This window comes from Oryctolagus cuniculus, chromosome X (genome assembly GCF_964237555.1).
Source record: "Oryctolagus cuniculus chromosome X, mOryCun1.1, whole genome shotgun sequence".
Lineage (NCBI taxonomy): Eukaryota > Metazoa > Chordata > Mammalia > Lagomorpha > Leporidae > Oryctolagus > Oryctolagus cuniculus.
The window spans coordinates 54714562-54738872 of NC_091453.1; the positions used below are offsets into that span (position 1 = coordinate 54714562).

Below are 24311 nucleotides of genomic sequence, written 5' to 3' on the forward strand. Positions count from 1 at the left end.
TTTCTAATAGCCCTCACAGCATTATGTCTTCTTGTCTACTCACCTGCATACTTACTTTAACTCTCTCAGTGGATTATAAAATTCTGGGAGGGCAGAGATTACACAGTAATCATTTTTTACCACTACCCACCTCCATCACAGTTCTTAGCATAGTGGTTTGCACGCAAGAGGCATTCAGTAATTATTTTGTTAAATGGAAAAACGAATAAATGTAACAATTAATACAAAGCAATATGCTAAGCTCTCTGAAAAATACAGTCAAGAATTTACAGGCCATGGTTAGATTAATGTTCATTATGAATAAATATACTAATTGGGGATAGGCATTTGGACTAGGGGTTAAGATATCTGTGCCCCATATTGGAGTACCTGTTTTCCACACCAGGCTCTGAATCCTGACTCCAGCCATCTGCTAGTGCAGACGCTGGGAGGCAGCAGTGTTGGCTCAAGTATTTGGGTCCCTTTCACCCACACGGGAGACATAGTTTGCATACCTGGCTCCCCTCTTCAGCCTGGTCCAGACCTGGATATGACAGGCATTTGGAGAGTGAATGGAAGCTTCTCTTTCTCTCTCCTCTCAAATTAAAAATATTTTCTTGGGGGCCAGCGCTATGGTGTAGCAGGTTAAGCCACCACTTGCAGTGCTGGCATCCCATCTGGGTGACAGTTTGAGTCCCCACTGCTCCACTTCTGATCCAGCTCCCTGTTAATGTGCCTGAGAACGCACTTGAAGATGGGTCCCTACCACCTATGTGGGAGACCTGGAAGAAACTCCTGGCTCCTGACTTCATCCTGGCCCAGCTCCGGCCATTGTGATCTCTCTCTGTCTCTCCTTGCTTGCTTTCTGTAACTCTTTCAAATAAATAAATAAATAAAGTCTTTAAAATTTTTTTAAAAGATGCTAATTGTATATTTACAATCACTCATAAATTAATTTAGAAGGTAAAATTGTGATGTTGCTAAACAATAACTAAGGAGGAAAGAAAGGACAATTTTTAAACAAAAGAAAAGCAACAAAGCAGTATTATACCATCACACCTAGAAATCCTACCCTAATCTTAAGCAGTAACTTACAGCACCTATTAAATTAAATGGCAGAACAAATCTTAGCGCAGTGTGAAAGGCAGAGGCAAGTATAATTAAACGTATTACCTTCACAGTTTCATAATTCAGCAGTGAGTCTATAGCAGCGTTACCTGCATCATTATCCGCTTTGTTCATTTCTATTCTAAATCTAGTTCTGTAAAACAAAGATTTGCACAGGCATGAAGTGTATGTTATAAAAGCATAACTGATTTCTGAACCTTTACTGGCTTCTGGGAAATAGCCTACCTCCATCGTGTGACTGCAACTGTGAATGCTGTGTATGCACTGAGTGTTCCAAGGGTTACCAATGCAAACTGGGCACCACATTTGTAATACTGGACAAAGAAGTCAAAAGAAGAAATGAGAAACAGTCACTGTTCTTATTCAACAGTTTATAATATATAACAGCAAATCTCAGTCAAAAGATTAATTTATTATCAGTAAGTTATTTTTTACTATTAAATATAATGGTGAGAAGTTGTATATTAAAAGGTAGAAAATCAAATACCCTGGAAAACTTACTTGATTAATAAGTCAAACTTGCCACACTTATATTACTACCAAATACTACTAATAAAATAGTATAATATATTTGAAAAGGAATTACACTGGGGCATGTGTGTATCTATGTGTACTTTTAACTACAAAAGATGAAACTGCCTAAAATGCTATGAATAGATACCTAGATATTTTGAGAATATCAGTCCAATGCCATAGACAAAAATCTCTGCTAAAAAAAAATCTTGCAAATGCTGGTTAGTGATTGATCTATGTGTAGAACTGAATGGTTCTTTATAACATGATGAATGGATGGAAGATCTCTCTAATTCTGCCTTTCAAATAAATAAATAAGTCTTTAAAAAATGCTAAAGAATTTGAACCATCCATTGGAGTTTGTGGCAAAAGAATTAGCCATGCTGTATAATCTTTCTGGCATCATGGAAATTTCAAACCCTTGGTCATATAACAACCTAACAGCTTCAAATATTCAATTGCTATGAATGAGAATGTTTTAAAAAGCTTGTACAAAAATATTTTACTTACCAAAACACTACTGACAAGTGTCATCTCGAACATGATGGGAAGAAGATTAAATACTAAAGCACTTAGGACAAAACTGATACCCCTTGTCCCTCTGTCAATAGCCTTAGATAAAGCTCCAGTCTGTCTGCTCAGGTGGAAACCCAGATCCAGGTTGTGAAGATGGAGAAAGACATTTTTGGCTATTCTTCGGATTGAATTTTGGGCTACCTTGCCAAATACTGCATTTCGAACTTCATTAAAAAGGGCAGCTCCAGCTCTTGATACACCATCTAACAATATATTCAAAAGAAAATACGGGGCACCAAAACATTAGAATCATAGGCATTTAAAAATGACAAGGGCTCAGAAAATGTTTGTACAATGAATAATTCAGTGAATGAATATGTCACACAATATTAACTAAAAGCAACCTAGAAACCATCCACCCTAATAAATACTAACCTTTTCACCACCAGGAATCCCTTTCAGTGTTATTTTCCCTGGATTTCAGATATTGAAAGATTTTTTTCCAGTTAGAATACTTTTAATAAATAACAGCCCACATGCCCTTATTGTGGTTAAATGTACAATATCTATTGAGGGTTTTGATCTAATTCAATTCCCCCAAAACAAATGACAAAATTGAGATCTCGAAAAATCAAGTGTGCAGCCTAAAAGCACGTCCCACTTATGTCTCCCATGTGATCTTTCTAATGCACTGGGACAGAGTATTCTGTTTTTTTTTTTTTTTTTTTTTTTTTTGTAATGAGAGATTCATGTCATAGCTACTGGATATATTTTAATAAAGCAGTAATATTTGTACACATTGTTACAATGTGTTATTTTCTATTTTACAGCTAACATCAAGAAAATACCAGCTTTACTGGAAAGATATCTTATAAAAAGCCTATTAGAAGTGGATGTTATGAATTTAATGTCTTATTTCATATTTTTGTCTTCTAGAACTTGAAAAATACTAACACTAACATAGAATCTTTTGAAAGTATACCATATAAGGAAACTGAAAACAAAACACATAAAGAAAAATCTCACATAAAATAATAAACATCCAAAATGCTAAAAGATCATCTGCTCAAATATGATGAAACCTTCCTGAAGAAAGTCAACACCTGTAGACAGATTAAAGAATCACACATACAGCCAATCAGAACTGCTGTTGCCATGGTTGCAACTGTATTTGGTGCATCACTCAGGTTCAGCATGTTTCCCGACATCTGGTTGAGGCTGTCTACAGCATATTTAAACATGAAGGGAACAACAATATTCATGGCCTAAAAATATAAAAACATCAATTACCTATCATAGGAAAAACATCAGTTTATAAAAGTACAAATATTTACCACAAATTAGCACTCATGGTAATGTTTAGATATTAATCATTTACTAGTACTGAAGTGACTTCCTCAATTTATAAAGACAAAATCTTTGGCATTAGGAGAGCTGTCATTTCAGGACTCCTACATCACAATGCCATGTTAATATTCATATACAAGTTATGTGAATTAGTCAAATGTTCCACCTTCCATATAATCAACCTTGATCAGTCACTCAAAAATATTCTGTTATCTGAAATCCTACAAAGCTAATGGAATAAACAGCAGCAACTTGGCTTTCTCCTATAGTTATTTGTGTACATATTTTCCCTTGCAACCAGATCCTTGAGCTTCTATATCACATTTCTCCTTTTGTCTCACTCATTCTGAGTACAATGCTTTAGATGCTGTACGTATTTAATAAATATTTTTAAGATGATTTATTCACCATAATAATGGTTAAAACTGAAATTATATAGCAAAAGTGATCTCAAAAGCAGTTAAATTACAAATATCTGTGGCTGATTCACTACTGAAAAAAAAAATCAAAATGACACCAACAGATCTATTTGCTCCATAAAAAGATTCTTTGCAATACTATCATACAAAACAAAATCCACTGAATATCAAACTAAGCTTTAAATAACCAACCTATTTCCCTGTAATACATCAAAAGAAATTTTTAAGAGACAATTTTTAAGAGTACAAAGCTTTTATATATTCAATGCAAATATTTAGCCATTCATGTTTCACATTTCTACAGTTACAGTATAAAAAAATCAACTATCATTTGGGAAGAGCAAGTTTGTTAGATTGCCAAAGTTTTCTTTAAATAATTAAATTGATAGGGGCCAGCACTGTGGTGCAGCAGGGAAAAGCTGCCGCCTGCAGTGCCGGCATCCCGATATGGGTGCCAGTTCAAGACTTGACTGCTCCACTTCCGATCCAGCTCTCTGCTATGGCCTGGGAAAAGAGCAGAAGATGGCCCAAGTGCTTGGGCCCCTGTACCTGCATGGGAGACCTGGAAGAAACTCCTGACTCTTGGCTTTGGCTTGGCTCAGCTCCAGCCATTGCAGCCATTTGGAAGACTGAACCAGGGGATGGAAGATACCTCTCTCTCTGCCTTTCTGTAACTCTGCCTTTCAAATAAATAAATTTTTTGACAGAGCTAAACAGTAAGAGGGAGAGACAGAGAAAAAGGTCTTCCTTCCGTTGGTTCACCCCCAAAATGGCCACCACGGCCGGAGCTATGCCGATCCAAAGCCAGGAAGAGGAGCAACTGGGACTAGAACCCGGCGCCCATATAGGATGCCGGTGCCACAGGCAAAGGATTAACCAAGTGAGCCATGGTGCCAGCCCCAATAAATAAATTTTAAAATGAATTAAATTGATATACATCAATAACAAGGGAAAATAATTCTATAAGCCTTCATAAAAACACTGAAATCCCAGTTCTTGTTAATGTCCTATTATTATTCCACCCATATTTGTTAAACATAAGAATTTATTGCTAAGAAGTTTAAGTTCAGCTATAACTGATAGAAACTATTTCAATCTTACTAATCAAGATTTCAAGGTAAAGTATATAGGAATCTTGGCAACCATGCCAGTGATTTAATAGGCAACAACATTGTCAAAATACACAGCCATCTCACTAGTCCAAGTGATCAATTTCAGTTCACAATTGATCATAATGATAGGTCTAAGAGTCAAAGAGATCACATAAACAAGACTAGTGTCTGCTAATACTATCTGATAGAATTAAGAAGGAGAGAACGATCCAACATGGGAAGCGGGATACACAGCAGACTCATAGAATGGCAGATGTCCTAAATAGTACTCTGGCCTCAGAATCAGCCCTTAAGGCGTTTGGATCTGGCTGAAGAGCCCATGAGAGTATTTTAGGCATGGAAAGCCAAGACACTCTGGCAAAAAAAAAAAACAAAAAAAAACCACAAACAAAACACTTAAATGAAAGATCTCTGCGAGTGAGATCCTAGTGGAAAGAACAGGCCATCAAAGAAGGAGGTACCTTTCTCTGAAGGGAGGAGAGAACTTCCACTTTGACTATGACCTTGTCTAAATAAGATCGGAGTTGGAGAACTCAAGAGGCTTCCATAGCCTTGGCAACTCATGACAAGAGCCTCAGGTGATTACTGATGCCATAAACAAGAGTGTCAATTTGTTAAGTCAATAACAGGAGTCACTGTGCACTTACTCCTCATGTAGGATCTCTGTCCTTAATGTGTTGCACAATGTGAATTAATGCTATAAAAGTACTCAAACAGTGTTTCGGTGTGGGTGCAAACTGTTGAAATCTTTGCTTAAGTTGATCTTTTGTATATAAAGATAATTGAAAATGAATCTTGATGCGAATGGAATGGAAGAGGGAGTGGGAGACAGGAGGGTTGCGGGTGGGAGGGAAGTTATGGGGGGGGAAGCCATTGTAACCCATAAATTGTACTTTGGAAATTTATATTAAATAAAAGTTAAAAAAAGGAAAAAACACACAGCAGGAATGCACTTAAAAATGGAACATTTTGAGATAAATTGCTTACAAATTTAAAGTTTCTAACTTCCAAAATATAATCTAATAGAATATGTGGCAGGTCCCAAATATGATTTGTTCCAATCACATAATCTTGGGCCTGTGCTTCTTTTTGAATAGTCTCTACCTCTTCAAACTTCAAAGCCCAACTTGAATCCCATTTCTCGTATAATGCCCTCTCGGAAACTTGCAGCCAATTTGGCCCTCTCCATTTTCCAACTCCTTTTATTTCATAAACTATACCTCAATATTTATCACTTTTATGATATATTTCTCATTTACTTTGCTTCCATGTATATTAATATGCACATGGATTTATTGCTTTAGTACAAACTCTTTGTGGGAAAACAAACATTTAGTGGACAATAACTATACGAGTCAGGTATGGTGTTAGGAAACTTTCACAAGAGTTGAAAAAATAACTATAAACAATCTATTATTCCTATAGTTGAGGAAATCCAGGTTTGATGAGATTCAGTGACTTATTGGGTAAGCAGTAAAACTGAGATTAAAATTCTGACACTTGAAGACAGAATTTTTTCTCGTATACCATAGCCAAATTATCAGCTTATAAGACAGAGACCATATACTTTACTTCTTTTGTACCCTAAAATGGATGCTCTCAAATATACAGCTTAAACCAGCTCCAGCTGTAAAGTATGTCAGAAGTAATTTAAATGAATTTGAGCAAATTCAAGGTTTTCCATATAATAAGGCCACATTTCCTCACTTGCATTCTAACACTCTTAACTGAGTAGGAGAAAAAGTGATAGTTACAGCTAGCATGCAATTCTCGTAACCCACAGCCTATTATGTTTTTGCCACAACTATAGTAAGTGATGACTGAAACTACCATATCGCTAGTAGAGTCATGCAGTTTTACTTGAAAGTTTATTAGGACTGGGTCTAATTTGGGAATCTCCATGTAAGTGTATAGGACATGTGGAAATCATCTATCCTTTGTTGTTATTGGCAGGAAAAGGATGGTTAACATAGTGCTAAGATATTGACACTACCTCTAATAATAATTGTATACTGTCAGTTTTCTTACAAAAGTAATTTTAAAAGGAAAGAAATACACTCGAGAGACAGAAAACATGATATTATGTGTAAATATTTTTATTAATGTGAGTCTCACTGGCTTTGTGATATTTTGGGGGTGAGAAGTGGCAAATACTGGTTTTCCTCAATAGCCCACCTTCAGCAGAATTAGACTTAAACCATCCCAGATAAATAAGAATCTTTTAAAAAGCTTTTTTATTCTGAAATCAAGATTCACAGGAAATTGCAAAAGCAGCACAAAGAGATATGTGTACCATTTACCTAGCATCTCATAATATCTTACATAGCTATAGTTCAATATCAAAACCAAGAAGTTAACACCAGCATATTGCTATTAACTAGACTACAGAACTCAATTAGTTTTCACAATTTTTAAACTTGTATTCCTGTGTATGTTTATGGTGCCTATGCGTCTGTCTATATGGTTCCATGCCAGATTCCATATGGGCGCCAGTTCGAGTACTGGCTGCTCCACTTCTGATCCAGCTCTCTGCTAATGTGCCTGGGAAATCCCCGGAGGATGTCCCAAGTCTTTGGGCCCCTGTACCCACATAGGTGACCCGGAAGAAGCTCCAGGCTCCTGGCTTCTGATGTGGCCATTTGGGGAATGAATCAGCGGATGGAAGACCTCTCTCTCTCTGCCTCTCTGTAACTCTGCCTTTCAAATAAATAAATCATCTTAAAAATTTTGGTTAGCTTATAACTATATTTTCTGCAAACTTTGAAATATCCTCATCTGCTCTCAGAAAACAATAGAATTAAATTAGAAATCAATAAAAGAAAAATAGAAAGATAGTGAACCCCAAAGATTAAATGACATACTTCTAAATGACATATGGGTCAAAGAAGTCTCAAGAGAAATTATAAAATATTTTAACTAATTAGATAAAAAATTAACTCATCATTTGTGGGTTGTAATGAAAGTATTGCTTAGAGGGAAACTTAAAGCATTTAATGTATATATCAGAAAAGAAGAAAGCTCTAAAATCAATAATTGAAGGTAGATTTTGCTAACATTAAAATTTCCTGCTGCAAAAGACATCAGAGAGAAGCTGCAGGGTGAGCACTGGACTTAACAGTTCAGATGCCACATAGGAGGCAGGCGTTTAGCACAGTGGTGAAGTTATCACTTGGGGTGCCCATATTCCATACTGGAGTCCTTGCATTGGAGTCCCAGCTCTGCTTCAACCAGCTTCCTGTTAATACACACGCTGGAGGCCAGCGCCGCAGCTCACTAGGCTAATCCTCCACCTGCGGCGCCAGCACCCTGGGTTCTAGTCCCATTTGGGGTGTCAGATTCTGTCCCGGTTGCCCCTCTTCCAGTCCAGCTCTCTGCTGTGGCCCGGGAAGGCAGTGGAGGATGGCCCAGGTCCTTGGGCCCTGCACCTGCATGGGAGACCAGGAGGAAGCACATGACTCCTGGCTTTGGATTGGCGCAGTGTGCTGGTCGCAACGCACCGGCCATAGCGGCCACTTGGGGGGTGAACCAACGGAAAAAGGAAGACCTTTCTCTCTGTCTCTCTCTCTCTCTCTCACTGTCTAATTCTGCCTGTCAAAAAAAAAAAAAAAATACACATGCTGGGAGGGAGCAGGTATAATGGTTCAAGTACTTGAGTCCCTGCCACTCATATGGGAGATTGAGTTCCTGGCTCCCAGTCTTGGCTATTGCAGATATTTGAGGACATAACCAGCAGATAAAATATTTCTCTCTGCCTTTCAAATAAAATAAATATTAATTTACCAGCTCAAGTCCCAGCTGCTCCACTTCTGATCCAGCTCCCTGCTAATGTACCTCGGAAAGCAGCAGAGGATGGTCCAAGTTCTTGGGCCCCTGCATTCACCTGGGAGACCTGGAAGAAGCTCCTGGCTCCTGGCTTCGTTATGGCCCAGCCCTGGCTGTTGCAGTCATTTGCGTAGTGACCCAGTGGGTAGAAGATCTCTTTCTCCGCCTCTCCCTCTATGTGTAACTCTGCCTTTCAAATAAAAAGAAATCTTTTTTTTTTAAGAATAACTTTTGAAAAAAGAGATAAGGGGATGGGCATTGTGGTGCAGCAGGTTTAGCTACCACTTGGGATGCTTGCATCCCCTATTAGAGTGTCTGGGATCAAGTCCCAATTCTGCTTCTGATTCATCTTCCTGGAAGACAGCAGATGATGGCCCAAATGCTTGGGTCCCTGCCATCTCTATGGGAAATCCAGATGCAGTTTCTGGCTATTGGCTTCAGTTGGGCCAACCCTGGCTGTTGTAGGCATTTGGGAAGTGAACCAGGGGATGGAAGATTTCTCTCTCTCCCTCTCTGTTTGCTACTCTTTCAAATAAAGAAATATTATAGACAGATAAGTCACAAAATGGGAGGAAATATTTACCAAAGACACATATGATAAAAAGTTGTTGTTCAAAACCTAAAATTAACTTTAAAACTCAACAACAGGCCGGCGCCGCGGCTCACTAGGCTAATCCTCTGCCTTGTGGCGCCAGCACACCGGGTTCTAGTCCCGGTCGGGGCGCCGGATTCTGTCCCGGTTGCCCCTCTTCCAGGCCAGCTCTCTGCTATGGCCCAGGAGTGCAGTGGAGGATGGCCCAAGTGCTTGGGCCCTGCACCCCATGGGAGACCAGGAGAAGCACCTGGCTCTTGCCATTGGATCAGCGTGGTGCGCCGGCCGCAGCGGCCATTGGAGGGTGAACCAACGGCAAAGGAAGACCTTTCTCTCTGTCTCTCTCTCTCACTGTCCACTCTGCCTGTCAAAAAAAAAAAAAAATCAATCCAAAGGACCTATACAGTCATCTCACCAAAGAAGTTATACAAGTACAAAGTAAATATTTGAGAAAATGCACATAAGTTTTTAGACAATACAAATTAGAAAAATTATGTTGCCACTACCTGAATATTAGAATGGCTAAAATCTAAAACACTGATAACACTGAAAGGTGGTAAGAATGTGGAGCAACAGGAACTCTTCAATCATTTCTGGTGATGGTACACCACTATGGAAAATGGTTTATCAGTTTCCTAGATATATGATTCAGCAATTGCACTCCTTGATATTTATCCAAGTGAGTTGACAATTATGTCCATAAAAAAACCTGTACATGAATGTTTACTACAGTTTTATTAATAACTGCCAAAATCTGGAAACAACCACGATGCCCTTTAACAGATAAATGGATAAATACAATACAGTACATCCTCGCAATGGAACATTATTCAGGGATAAAAAGAAATGAGCTACCATATCACAGAAAAATATCAAAGAACCTGAAATATACATACTATATGTATGTATATTCAAAACAAACTAAAGGCAGTAAAATGATCAGAGGTTGTCAGAAATTTGGGAGAAATGAAGCAGGGTTGAAAACAGGTAGATCATGGGATTTTTAGAGCAAACTATAACAGTAGATATATAACATTACATATTTCCAAAAATCCATAACTGTACAATACAAAGTATGAACTCTAATGTAAATTATGGACTTAATCAATAATAAAAAAACTAAATATTAAATTACATTTAAATTTTTAAAAAATTTTTATTTGAGCAACAGAGACAGGTAGACATGAGAGAGTTCTCATCCACTGGTTTACGTCCCAAATGCCTGCAAAAGCTGGGGCAGGGCCAGGACTGAAGTACGGAGCTGGTAATGCAATCCAGGTCTCCCAAGTTGGTGGCAGGAACCCAACTACTTGAGCCATTGGCATGTCTCCCAGTGTCTACATTAACAGGAAGATGAAATCTGGAGCCAGAGCTGGAGATCAAACCTAGATTTTCCAGTACAGAATGTGGGTCTTTTTTCGTCTAAATATTTATTTATTATTATTTATTTGAAAAGCAGAGTTACAGAAAGCAGAGGCAGGCAGAGCGAGAGAGAGAGAGAAGAGAGAGAGAGAGAAAGGTCTTGCATCTGCTGGTTCACTCCCCCAGATGGCCGCAAGGGCTAGAGCTGGGCTGATCCAGAGCCAGGAGCCAGGAGCTTCTTCCAGGGCTCCCATGTGAATGCAGTAGCCCAAGAACCTGGGCCATCTTCTACTGCTATCCCAGGCAATAGCAGAGAGCTGGATCAGAAGTGGAGCAGCTGGGACTCGAACCAGCGCCCATATGGGATGCTGGCACTGCAGGTGGCAGCTCTACCTGCTACGCCACAGCTCCGACCTCTAGGATGTGGGTGTCTTAACTGGCATTTTTTTTTTGACAGGCAGAGTGGACAGTGAGAGAGAGAGACAGAGAGAAAGGTCTTCCTTTGCCGTTGGTTCACCCTCCAATGGCCGCCGCGGCTGGTGCGCTGCTACCGGCGCACCGTGCTGATCCGAAGGCAGGAGCCAGGTGCTTATCCTGGTCTCCCATTGGGTGCAGGGCCCAAGCACTTGGGCCATCCTCCACTGCACTCCTGGGCCATAGCAGAGAGCTGGCCTGGAAGAGGGGCAACCGGGACAGAATCCGGTGCCCCAACCGGGACTAGAACCTGGTGTGCTGGCGCCGCTAGGCGGAGGATTAGCCTATTGAGCTGTGGCGCCGGCTTAACTGGCATTTTTAACTACTAGGGCAACCATCTGTTCCTGTTCATGCATCTTCTTTTAATAATTATTTCATCAATTATTAACAAATTTATCACACTAATACAATGTTAACAGAACAAACTGTATATGTAAAGAAAAGGGAGATATAAGAACTCTCTGTACTTACTGCTCAATTTTCTATAAACCTAACACTTCTCTATAATATAAAATATCTTAAAAATATTTATTTACTTGAAAATCAGAATGATAAGGAGCAAGAGCAGGAATGAAAACAAGAGCTCTTCCATCTACTAGTTCATTCTCCAAAATATCCACAACAGCCAGAGCTGGGACAGGCCAAGGTCAGGAGCCAGACATTCCATCTGAATCTCCCATGAGTGACAGGAATTCAAGTACTTAAGCCATCATTCACTGCTTTCCCAGGTGCATTAGCAGAGAGTTGGATGGGAAGCAGAGTAGCTGGGACTCAAATAGGCATTCCAATATGGGATGCAGGTGCATCAAGTGGTGGCTAAAGCCACTGTGCTACAACACCCAACCCTAAAATAAATTTTTTCCAAAGAAATCTTTTATTTAATGAGTATAAATTTCTTTTAATTGAAAAATACTCCAAGGTATAAATCATATCTTTTAACTTAATTAAAGGCTCAAGAAACATTGTTTCATTTTAAAAAGTGTTTTTCAGAAAAATTTTAAAAAATCAAATTTAAGTATGAAATACATGAACTTTTTGAAGTTATAAATGTCAGCATCATTATTAGGAAATGCTAGCTCTTTCATGAAGCCTTCCCTAAATGCCCAATAACTGGCACTCTGATAGAGTTCTTTTTTTTTTTTTTTTTAGATTTTATTTATTTATCTGAGAGGTAAAGTTACAGACAGAGAAACAGAGAGACAGAAAGGTCTTGCATCCACTGGTTCACTCCCCAAATGGCTGCAGTGGCCGGAGCTGAGCTGATCCGAAGCCAGGAACCAGGAGCTTTTTCCAGGTCTCCCACACAGGTGCCAGGCGCCAAGCACTTGGGCCATCCTCCACTGCTTTCCCAGGCCACAGAAGGGGCTGGATGGGAAGGGGAGCAGCCAGGACTAGATCCGTAGCCCACATGGGATGCTAGCATCACAGACAGAAGCCTAGCCCACTGTGCCACAGCACCAGTCCCTCCTATAGAGTTTAATTTGCCATTCTTTTTGGGTGTTTATATTATATAATAGATATTTTACCTTTATTTTTATGTTTTTCTCCTCTAGTACACTGCAACTTCAGAAATGCAAGGCTCATATTTTATTCATTTTTGTATTCCCAGGTGCCTAGCACAGTACCTTATATCTAGCAGTCACTCAAGAAATGTTTGCTCAATACATATATTACCCCTTACTTTATGTAATATACACATCCTGAATAAAAGGGGGATTGACTTTATTTTTATAAATCACACTTCCCTTGAAATTATTTTATAATTATAGAGATAGCTTCTGTTGATTTCTAACAGATTATTGAGTCCTTTTTGTGCTTGATACTTTAATTTCCTTTGTACTAAAATATCTCTGGTAGCTAAGTGGTTTCCAAGATGGTAGTGGCTGGAGAATACAAATAAGCCTTTTTTGAAATACTAAAGGTTAACGTCAATTTTATAAAATCAGATGATTTCAGTAAATATATTTTAATGCTTTCCTTAAATCCTACCATGACTGTATGTAAAATACTAATAGAAATGTTGAAAATTAAAAAAAAATTGAGATCTGAAAATTCCAAGATTCCTGATGATGTGACATTCCTATGATATATATATACATATAAATACATGTATACTATGTATATATACATATATATATATATATATAGCATAGCATAGAAAAAGACATTGTATATGATTTGTAGGAATTTAAGGGATGAAGACAAATACTGTTCTCTTTTTCTCTGATGGCAGAATCCCTAAATTCTATCTCATAGAGAACTCCAACATATTAATGTTGAATTGCTACAACTAGAATAGCAACTATCTCTGCCTCAAAGCATCTGTACAGGATAGTTTGTCTTTAAAATATTTGTTGGAGGGGCCGGCACTGTGGCACACTGGGAAAAGCCCTGGCCTGAAGCGCTGGCATCCCACATGGGTGCCGGTTCTAGTCCCGGCTGCTCCTCTCTCTGCTATGGCCTGGTAAAACGTAGAAGATGGCCCAGGTCCTTGGGCCCCTGAACCTGTGTGGGAGACCTGGAAGAAGCTCCTGCCTCCTGGCTTCGGATTCGTGCAGCTCTGGCCATTGTGGTTACCTGGGGAGTGAACAATCAGATGGAAGACTTCTCTCTCTCTCTCTCTGCCTCTCCTCTCTGTGTAACTCTGACTTTCAAATAAATAAATAAATCTTTAAAAAAAATATTTGTTGGAGTCAATGTTAACTTTAAGATCCTCCAAATCAAAATGGTTTATATATTTTTTTTTTACTTCCTTCCTTCCCACCTATGCCTCAGACCTAGTCATGATACCACTATGGCTGCAGAGGAAGCTGGATGGCATTTAGAGCTAAAAGGATTCGTGAACTCTACACTAAAATTTCTAGAATACGTAGAGGAGGCAGGGAAGAGCAGAGAGTGAAAGGGTCTAGACTGGTCTACAGTGTTCAGACATCAAAGTGTGTAATCAGGTTAAGAAAAAACAGGGGCCGGCGCCGCGGCTCAATAGGCTAATCCTCCGCCTTCCGGCACTGGCACACCAGGTTCTAGTCCCGGTCGGGGCGCCAGATTCTGTCCTGGTTGCCCCTCTTCCAGGCCAGCTCTCCGCTGTGGCCCAGGAGTGCAGTGGAGGATGGCCCAAATACCTGGGCTCTGCACCCGCATGGGAGATCAGGAGAAGCACCCGGCTCCCAGCTTCGGATCAGCGCGGTGCACTGGCAGCAGCAGCCATTAGGGAGTGAACCAACGGCAAAGGAAGACCTTTCTCTCTGTCTCTCTCTCTCTCACTGTCCACTCTGCCTGTCAAAAAAAAAAAAAAAAGAAAAAAAAAAAGAAAAAAAAAAGAAAAAAAAAAAGAAAAACAGGAAGTGAAGGGACGAAAGGGGGTAATAATCCATAGTTTTGCACACCAATTATAAAATGCGCCCGCAATACTGCTCAATAGTGTTTCTGAAGATTTGGAAGAATGAACACTTTTAAACTGAAGACAGTTTACACAGTTCAGAAGCTGGAAAAATGGTATTCGGAATGCTTTTATGCTAGTATTATGCTCTGCAAGCCTAGACATTGTATAGTTTAGTTTCTGTCCAATAAATTGCAATTAGTCTTCTAGATGCTTTGAAAGTATTAACACAGACTCTTCATAATATCTGAAAATTTCTTCCTTTTCCTGATTCAAAAGGAGTCAAACATACTTTTTGAGGGTTTTCTAGATTCATTTCTGTTTACTTGCAATTAGTTTACATGAGTTTGTGTACTTAGCATGTGTTGACTGAAGAACCAAATATTAGCCTTCTAAAAATATTTCCGTCCTTAAAGAAGTGAGCTTAGATCTAAGATTTCATACTCTGATATTGACCTGATGCTGTCACCAAGCAACAGAAATCCGTATTTTGAAGGACTGAAGCTCAGTCTAAAAATAAATGCTAATAGAAATGTCACTACTTAAGATGCCTCACTTTGGGTAGCTTAATTAGTCATGTTCTAACCCATTCTCTTTAATTAAAAAAAGTCCATCTCAAAAAACTCAAAGAAATGATAAATATTTGAGTTGATAGGGTTACCCTGATTTGAACATTACACAATGTGTACATATATGGAAACATCACAATACCCCATAAATATGTGCAATTTTACATGGCAATGAAAAAACTTAAAGAACATTTTCTGGCCGGCGCCGCAGCTCAATAGGCTAATCCTCTGTCTGTCCCGGTTGCCTTTCTTCCAGTCCGGCCCTCTGCTGTGGCCCGGGAAGGCAGTGCAGGATGGCCCAAGTCCTTGGGCCCTGCACCTGCATGGGAGACCAGGAGAAGCACCTGGCTCCTGGCTTAGGATCAGCGCGGCGCACCGGCCGCAGCGGCCATTGGGGGGTGAACCAGTGGAAAAAGGAAGACCTTTCTCTCTCTCTCTCTCTCTCACTGTCTACTCTGCCTGTCAAAACAAAACAAAACAAAACAAAAAAACACATTTTCTAAACACACAAAAGAATGTCCAGAAAACAATGAGCCTGTATCTTGTGAGCAAGGTACTTATGAACAATAAGAAAGGAATAAAGGCCAATTTGCTAAGCTTGCTTTGCATAAGAGGTCAGAATCATCTTTTTCCTCATGTAGTTTATATGTAAAAGTACATTTTAGTACTATGCTAAAATGAACAAGAGATTTAAAAATTTCAATATTAGGTACCAAAAATTTAAACATTAGCTACCAAAATCAGATCTCTGTTCAGCTTAAATAAATGAAGTACAGTTTCTTGATTTGTTGCTCAGCATCCTGATGTGAGCAAGTACTTGAACCTGTCCCCAGGCAGTCAGATTCAGCAAGAGAGTAACTCAACAGAGTCCACAGATGAGAAGGGAGATAAGAAAATAGAATCTGAGACAGGCATTTGGCCTAGTGGTTAAGATACCTGCACCCACATGGGAATGCATGCATTAGAGACTTGGCTTTATCTCCTGACACCAGCTTCCTGCGAATGAAAAAGCTGAGATGCAGTGGTGATGGTTCCAGTAATTGGGTTTCTACCATCCAGGTGGAACACATGAACTGAGTACCCAGCTCTTGAATTTGGTCAGGCCAAGTCATAGTCATTGCAGGTATATAGGGAATAAACCAGCAGATGAGTATGTCTGCTCTCTTCGCCCACTCACCTCCCACAAAATAAATTTTTAAAAAGTCTCATTGTAAATTATTTTGATTTTATCCACTTCTTCAATTACTCCTTCCCAGTTTCTTCTACTGCTTACTTCCATACAAGAGCATATTAACCAAAGGCTCTGTCCTTAGTCTTCTATTTCTGTTCTTTTCCTGGGCAAAATCACCAATTTGCATTGTTCCAGCAATCACCTCTTAATTTCTCTAGCTGTGGGCTCCTTCCTGAGCCTACACTGCATTTTCTATTACCAAATGAATAGCTTTATCTGGGTGTTTCACTAGCACCTTAAACAGGTCCAAGATCAAGATCTTCACCTTTCCAAACAAGACTTCTTGACTTACTAACTACTTATGTGAAAGCCACTAACATTCTTTCATCTTGGCATTATCTTTGAAGTCTATCATTTTTTACTTCTACTATCCAACTGGTTGTTAAGTCTTCTTGACTCTACATCCCCCATCACACAATATCTTTTTTAACATATTTTATCTTCATTTTACCTTTTTTATCATCACTCTAGTACAAACTATTTCTCACCTGGACTGGACTACAGCTTCCTAACTAGTTAATAAACATCAGCTGAATGAATGCAAGAACTGAATGGTACCTCTACTTTAAGTCTCTCATCACTTTAATCCATCTTGGTCAATGGGGCAAGATTAATTTCCTAAAGCACAGTTCTAACCTTATCAGTTCTCTACTCAAAAACAAAAGTTCCTATTTCCTATATAATGAAATAAATTTTTCTGAAATATTTTCCTCTCATTGGAGCAAAGCTGGGCTACTCACTTCTTACACACACTACATGCTTTATCTAGCTCTCCATTCACATAATGCCTATACCTACCCATCAGTCACGGCCTATCCATGTTATCCGCTCTATGAAACCTTTCCTGACTTCCTATCATGGTTCACATCTTTCCTCTAAAACCCCCACAACACTTGACTGGTACTTCCTTTTTTATTTATATTTTTAAAATTAATATAAAGAGAACAGATTTCATGCAGTTTATACAGCTCTAAGAATATAATGATACTTCCCTCCCTCTCTCTCCCTTTTCATTTTTTATTTTTGTGACATTTAAAAAATATTTATTTGAAAGAGCTACGGGGGGGGGGGGGGAGAACAGATTTCATGCAGTTTATACAGTTCTAAGAATATAATGATACTTCCCTCCCTCTCTCTCCCTTTTCATTTTTTATTTTTGTGACATTTAAAAAATATTTATTTGAAAGAGCTACAGGGAGAGAGGGGGGGGAGAGAGAGAGAGAGAGAGATCGATCTTTTGTCTGTTGGTTCACTCTCCAGAAGGCTGCAATGGATAGGGCTGAGCCAGGTCAAAGCCTGGAGCCAGGAGCTTCATCTGGGTCTCCCACATGGGTGGCAGGGGTCCAAATACTTGGGCCATCTTTCACTGCTTTCCCAGGCCATTTGCAGGGAGCTGGATCAGATGTGGAGCAGCCAGAACATAAACAGGCACCCATATGAGATGCCAGCATCACAGGTGATGGCTTTACCCACTATGCCACAATGCCAGCCATGTGACAACACTTTTAGGTTAGTTTATATGCTTCACTAAACAGTTCAACAAGCAAAAAGTACGAAGACCCCTGTACATCTTTAAATCATTTATGACCTACCTTGCATTATAGCAGTAAAATAAAACTTGCAGCTGGCGCCGCGGCTCAACAGGCTAATCCTCTGCCTGTGGCGCCGGCACACCGGGTTCTAGTCCCGGGTGGGGTGCCAGATTCTGTCCGGGCTGCCCCTCTTCCAATTCAGCTCTCTGCTGTGGCCTGGGAGTGCAGTGGAGGATGGCCCAAGTCCTTGGGCCCTGTACCCGCATGGGAGACCAGGAGAAGCACCTGGCTCCTGCCTTCAGATCAGCGCGGTGCTCTGGCCACAACGCATTGGCCGCAGCGGCCATTGGGGGTGAACCAACAGAAAACACTTTTCTCTCTGTCTCTCTCACTGTCCACTCTGCGTGTCAAAAAAAAAAATAAATACAAAATAAAACTTGCCTTATTCTGTATGATTTGAGGGACGAAATTTGCTTTAATCATATCTGAATACCCTGCAGTGCCAAGAATAGTACTTTATGTGATGAGTTTTCAATAAGTATTTTTAGGGGAGGGAAATGAATGGGTAAAGAAAAGAGGCTATACATGATAAATGGAAGAAATAGTGGTAAGATCTGGATTCTAAAACAAAGTTTTAATCCTTATATGTAAGACGGGCAACCAAATTGTCATCATATGGCATTTATATTTTTAAGCAAACACTTTTAACCATACATTTGGAAATGTAAATTTATTTAACAACTATATTGTTTTTACTACTGCCAGACATTGTTCTAAGCCTTTTATATCTTGATTTATGTAATCCTTGTAAGAATCCTATTTTCTAAACAGGCAAACTGAGGCATAGACACTAAGCAACTTGCTCAGGGATAAAAGGGTAACAAGTGGTAGAATCCAGGCAGTCTGACTCCAGAGACCATGCTCTTCATTACATAAATATATTTTATTGTATCTATAGATATATACTTCCCTGACTTTAAAATCTGAGTAAGTTAAAAATGAAGGTTTTTTTTCTTGAAAACTCAGGGTCATCAATATAATTTTGCTTTATAGTACAATGACAAACTGAAGAGGTTGCTGAAATGTAAAAGGTACTACCCTTTACTAAGTGTGTGGACCAAAATGCCAGCATTTGTGTTGTTGGTTTTAAGTTGTTCTGCTTTTTCCCTTGATGTTAAACTGTTATTTACCACTTGCGGCTATCAATGGGCCTAAAATGCCTCTATCTTCTTTCAATTTACTGGGTACTGGGAACCAAACTCATCAGAAATATGTATTAAGAGCCAATAAGACTCTTCGTTCATGAACTTCCTTATGCTTAGTTGCAACCAATGTTCCTGAATCTCACATCAGCTTCAGGAGTGAATTCCATTAAGTTGAAACTGTTCAAAGTCTGATCCAGCAATAAACTGGGCATTATTACATAATTTCTGGTGACTGCCTGAAGTAATTATGTAAACTAAATGAGGGTCCTAATAGTTGGCCATCCTTCTCCCAAAGTGAATTATACCAGCCCAGGATTCATAATTATAAAATGTGGCAGTACTTCTTTGATAGAGCAACCAAACAATGCATAATTTCTTCTATTCTTACCTTTGCACCACCCAAAAATCCCAAGGAAATGGCAACTCTAGCTCTCAGATCTGGCCTGTCTTTGGGCCATACATAAGAAAGCATTGCTTTTATGATTTTCCGAGTATCAACATCTTTTAACTGTTGAAAGAAAGAAAACATAGCAGTTAGTTACATGTCATCTCAAATGTAACCATATTTCATTAGTTGAATCATATTAGAATCATATAAATATTTGTGAAATACCTGAAAATATTACAAATATAACTTTTATTCTAAATCAAAGGCCAATGTATTTCAAACTGAAAATATTAAACAACTCATTTTTACTTTGGATTAAACATACATATATATTATTGTTTTTAACTTCTATATATGAAAATACACAGTACTTGTCTTTCTTTGTCTGGTTTGTTTCATTTATGATTTCCAGTTTCATCTATTTTGCTGCAAATGTCAAGATTTCATTTTTTATGGCAGAATAATACTCCACTCTGTGTATATACTACACTTTTTTAAAGCTTTTATTTAATCAATGCAAATTTCATAGGTACAACTTTAGGAACATAATGGTACTTTCTCCCATACCTGCCCTCCCGCTCGCACTCCCATCCCATTATGGTTCATTTTTAGTTTAACTTTATATACAGAGGATCAACTCTATGCTAAGTAAAGATTTCAACAGTTTGCACCCACATACACACACACAAACGTATAAATAAAGTACAGCTTGAGAACAAGTTTTGCAGTTAATTTTCATATTACAACTCATTAAGGACAGAGGTCCTACATGGGGAGTAAGTGCACAGTGGCTCCTGTTGTTCATTTAACAATTAACATGCTTATTTATGACGTCAGTGATCACCTGAGGCTCTTGCCATGAGCTGCCAAAGCTATGGAAGCCTTTTGTGACCACAGACTCCATCAGTATTTGGACAAGGCCATAAGGAAAGTGGAAGTTCTCTCCTCCCTTCAGAGAAAAGTATATACTTCTTTGATGGCCCCTTTCCACTGGGGTCTCACTCACAGAAACCCTTCATGTATATACCACACTCTTTATCCATTCATCCACTGATAGATATCTAGGTTGATTCTATACCTTGGCAATTGTGAATAGTGCTACAACAAACATGGGAGTGCAGGTATCTCTTTCATACACTGATTTCATTTCCTTTGGATATATACCCAGAAGAGGGATGACCTGATTACTAGAAGTTGAGAGGGATGAGGGTGACTGAATAATGGGTATCAAAACAGAGCAGGGTGAACCTGATGGGTGCTGGTGTTCTGCAGCCCAGGGGGGTGACTATGGTTTATCATGATGTATCATATTCTGCATAAAGAACTGGAAGAAAAGATAAGGAAATGGAGAGGCTATTTGCCAGGTATGGTCAGTTAAAGCTATGTATAGGTGTTGAAATTTTGTATCTTGCTCCTTAAAAATGTGCAAGTATTTCATGTTAATTCAAAACTAAAAAAAATTGTACTTGTTTCTGTTAAATTTCTTATTTTCAACTATAACCACCCCCATATTGCTAAAAAGTTATTCAATTATGATGAAGAGACATAAATTTCTTATTAAGCTAGCAGACATGATATAAAACTTAGAAAAAAACTGGGGCCAGTGTTGTGGCACAACAGGTTAAGCCACCACCTACAATGCCAGCATCCCATATGGGCACTGGTTCATGTCCTAGCTGCTCCACTTCTGATCCAGCTCTCTGCTAATGTGCCTGGAAAAGCAGAAGAGGATGGCCCAAGTTCTTGGGTCCTTGCACCCATGTAAGAGACCCAGAGAAGTTCTGACTCCTGGCTTCAGCCTGGCCCAGCCCCAGCCAATGCAGTCATTTGAGAAGTGAACCAGCAGATGGAAAATCTCTCTCTCTCTAACCTATCTTTTAAATGAATAAAATAAATCTTTTAAAAAAAATCTTAAAAAGTTTTCCATATTTCCATCTTTGTAGTTGAAAGCTTTATATAATTTTAGGCAGTTCATGATAGGACAGTTCCAATACTGTGTTTTAGGAAAGCAGGGGTCTTAGTATTGACTATATTGGAGATGTTGGGTTATGAAAAATGTCAGCAAAAATACAGTTTTCTCATTATGCTTAATCTGGTCCAAATTTATCTCATGTTTTTCTTTTTCCAATGTTTCTGAGGCAACATTCCCATTAAGTTTTTTTAGTTAGGCAACATTCTCATTAAGTTTTTTTAGTTTCAGCTTTAGAGGCATATTAAAAATCAAAATCATACCTTCTAAAACCAATGAGATTAATATATATACACTGTCGCTCCCCCATTCGCGGAGGAACGACACTAAACCCTGCGCTGTTCTTTTGTCTGCTCGGCCCTTCCCAGGTTTGCTGCTGGTCCTTCCCGGGTTGGCTGCCGACCCCTCTACCTCTGTGGAGGGGCGGCTCCCCCTGCCACTTTCCCCACTTCCGTGGGGGAGCGGCACACCGCCGGCCGGCTCTCTCAGGGGCTGTTCAGATGTTCCTTCAGATAGATGTTCCTGGTGCATGTTGTCTCTCTCCTCCTTTACAGTCCTCTTCCACCAATCCCAACTCTACTACCCACACGCCGAGCACGCTGCTCTCCTCCAATCAGGAGCAAGATCAGCTCCTGCAGCTCATCAGTCAAATTGGCGAGAGGCAGCTGTGTAGAAGTTGTTTACTCCTCTCCCAGTGCCATATTGTGGGAGAGCAGATGCATAGAATAAGTCTTAATTCCAGTAACTTAGTCTAGTCTGAGTTGCTCCCCACAATACACATATACTCAAACTATTATATTGTAGCTTATAAAACAATCCACATAAGCAAAACTGAAATATTAACTCAATATCTGGAAAAAGTATTTAAAAGACCAAAGATAAGGCTCATTGTTGATGGCAGTGTATGGAAATAAGCAGTCGAATGCACAGGTAATAGGGAGTACATTGAAATAATCTTTCTGCAAAGCAATTTTATATCTATTATAGGCATACCTCATTTGATTGTATTTTGCTATTTTGCTTTTATTGTGCTTTGTACACTTTTTGTTTTTTAACAAATTGAAGGTTTGTGGCACCCCTGCATCCAGCAAGTCTAATGGAGCAATTTTTCCAACAGCATGTGTTCACTTTGGGTCTCAGTGCAACATTTTGATAATTCTTACAATATTTCAAACCTTTTCATTATTACTACATCTGTTATGGTGATCTGTGATCTTTGATGTCTCTAATCGTTTTGGGGTACCATGAATCATGTACATATAATATAGTGAATTAAACAGATAAAGTTGCATGTGTTTTGATTGCTCCACTGACTGGTCACCCCCCCCCTCCTTTCTTATTCCCTCTCCTCAGGCCTCCTTATTCCCTCAGACTCAACAATACTGAAATTAGATTAAATGGCCTCTAAGTGTTCAAGTAAAAGGAGGAGTCTCATATCATTCACTTTAAATCAAAAGCTAGAAATGATTAAGCTTAGTGAAGAAAGCATGTCAAAAGCCAAAACAGACTGAAAGAAAGAACCCTTGTCCCAAACAGATAGCCAAGGGCAGGGCATTAACCTGCTGTGCCACAGCACCGGCCCCGCTCTCCCCTTCTTTAGCTCTCCATCTTTCTCTGTTCTCTGTCATTCTGCCTGTCAAGTAAGCAAGCAAGCAAATAAATAAAACTTTTTTAAAAAGTACAACTGCAGTGAACACATGAATGACAGGAAAGTAAAAACAGCCTTACTGTTGATATAAAGAAAGTTTTAGTAATCTGACTATAAGGTCAAACCAGCCATAACATTTCCTTAAAGTAAAGCCTAATCCAGAGTAAGGGCCTACTTCTCCTCAATTTTATGAGCGCCAAGACAGGCAAGGAAGCTGAAGAAGAATATGAAGCTAACAGAAGTTGAAGCAGCAAGTGTTGATGAAGAAACAGGAGCACATCATCCAGAAGATCTTCATCAGACAACTGATGAAGGTGGCAACATTAAACAATAGATTTTTGGGGGATGGTGCTATAGTGTAGAAGGTTAAGCTGGTGCCTGCGGTATCAGCATCCCATACTGGCGCTTATTCAAGTCCAGGCTGACTTCCAATGCAGCATCCTGTTAATGTGCCTGGGAAAGCCCTGGAAGATAGCCCAAGCTCCTGGGCTCCCTGCACTCATGTAGGAGACCAGGAAGAAACTCCTAGTTTATGGCTTTGGCCTGGCCCAGCTCTGGCCATTGCAGCCATTTGGGGAATGTATCAGCAGATATAAGATCTTTTTCTCTCTCTATCTCTGTCTTCAAATGAATCAAATGAATGTCAGAGTTACACGGAGAGAGAAGGAGAGGCAGAGAGAGAGAGAGAGAGAGAGAGAGGGAGGGAGGGAGAGAAAGAGAGGTCTTGTATCTGCTGGTTCACTTCCCTGTTGGCAACAATGGCTGGAACAGTGCCGATCCGAAACCAGCAGCCAGGAGTTTCTTCCAGGTCTCCCACCATGGGTGCAGGGGCCCAAGCACCTGGACCATCTTCTACTGTTTTCCCAGGCCATAGCAGAGCGCTGGATCGGAAGTGGAGCAGCTGGGACTTGAACCGGTGCCCACATGGGATGCTAGCACTACAGGTGGCGACTTTACCCACTATGCCACAGCACTGGCCTAATTAATGTTATTTTGATGCCTACCAACACAACACCCATTCTTCATAGAACCTATGGATCAAGTAATAATTTTGACTTTCAAGTCTTAGTGTAAGGCTATACTTGTTGTGGATAGTGAGTGATTCCTTTGTTGGATATCAGGAAAG

The 24311-nt window shown here is 39.5% G+C and overlaps 1 protein-coding gene across 2 annotated transcripts in view; it reads right to left on the reverse strand.

Moving 5' to 3' along the window:
* The window catches only part of ABCB7 (ATP binding cassette subfamily B member 7), a 116450-nt gene that overhangs the window by 17513 nt on the left and 74626 nt on the right, over positions 1–24311 (reverse strand). For both annotated transcript variants that reach the window (XM_008248850.4, XM_002721823.5), the window contains exons 4-8: positions 19569–19688; positions 3269–3401; positions 2131–2399; positions 1333–1421; positions 1153–1240 (exon numbers count right to left, since the gene is read on the reverse strand). In XM_008248850.4, coding sequence (XP_008247072.1) covers positions 1153–1240; positions 1333–1421; positions 2131–2399; positions 3269–3401; positions 19569–19688 — 699 coding nt within the window. The remainder of the gene's footprint in view (positions 1–1152; positions 1241–1332; positions 1422–2130; positions 2400–3268; positions 3402–19568; positions 19689–24311) is intronic.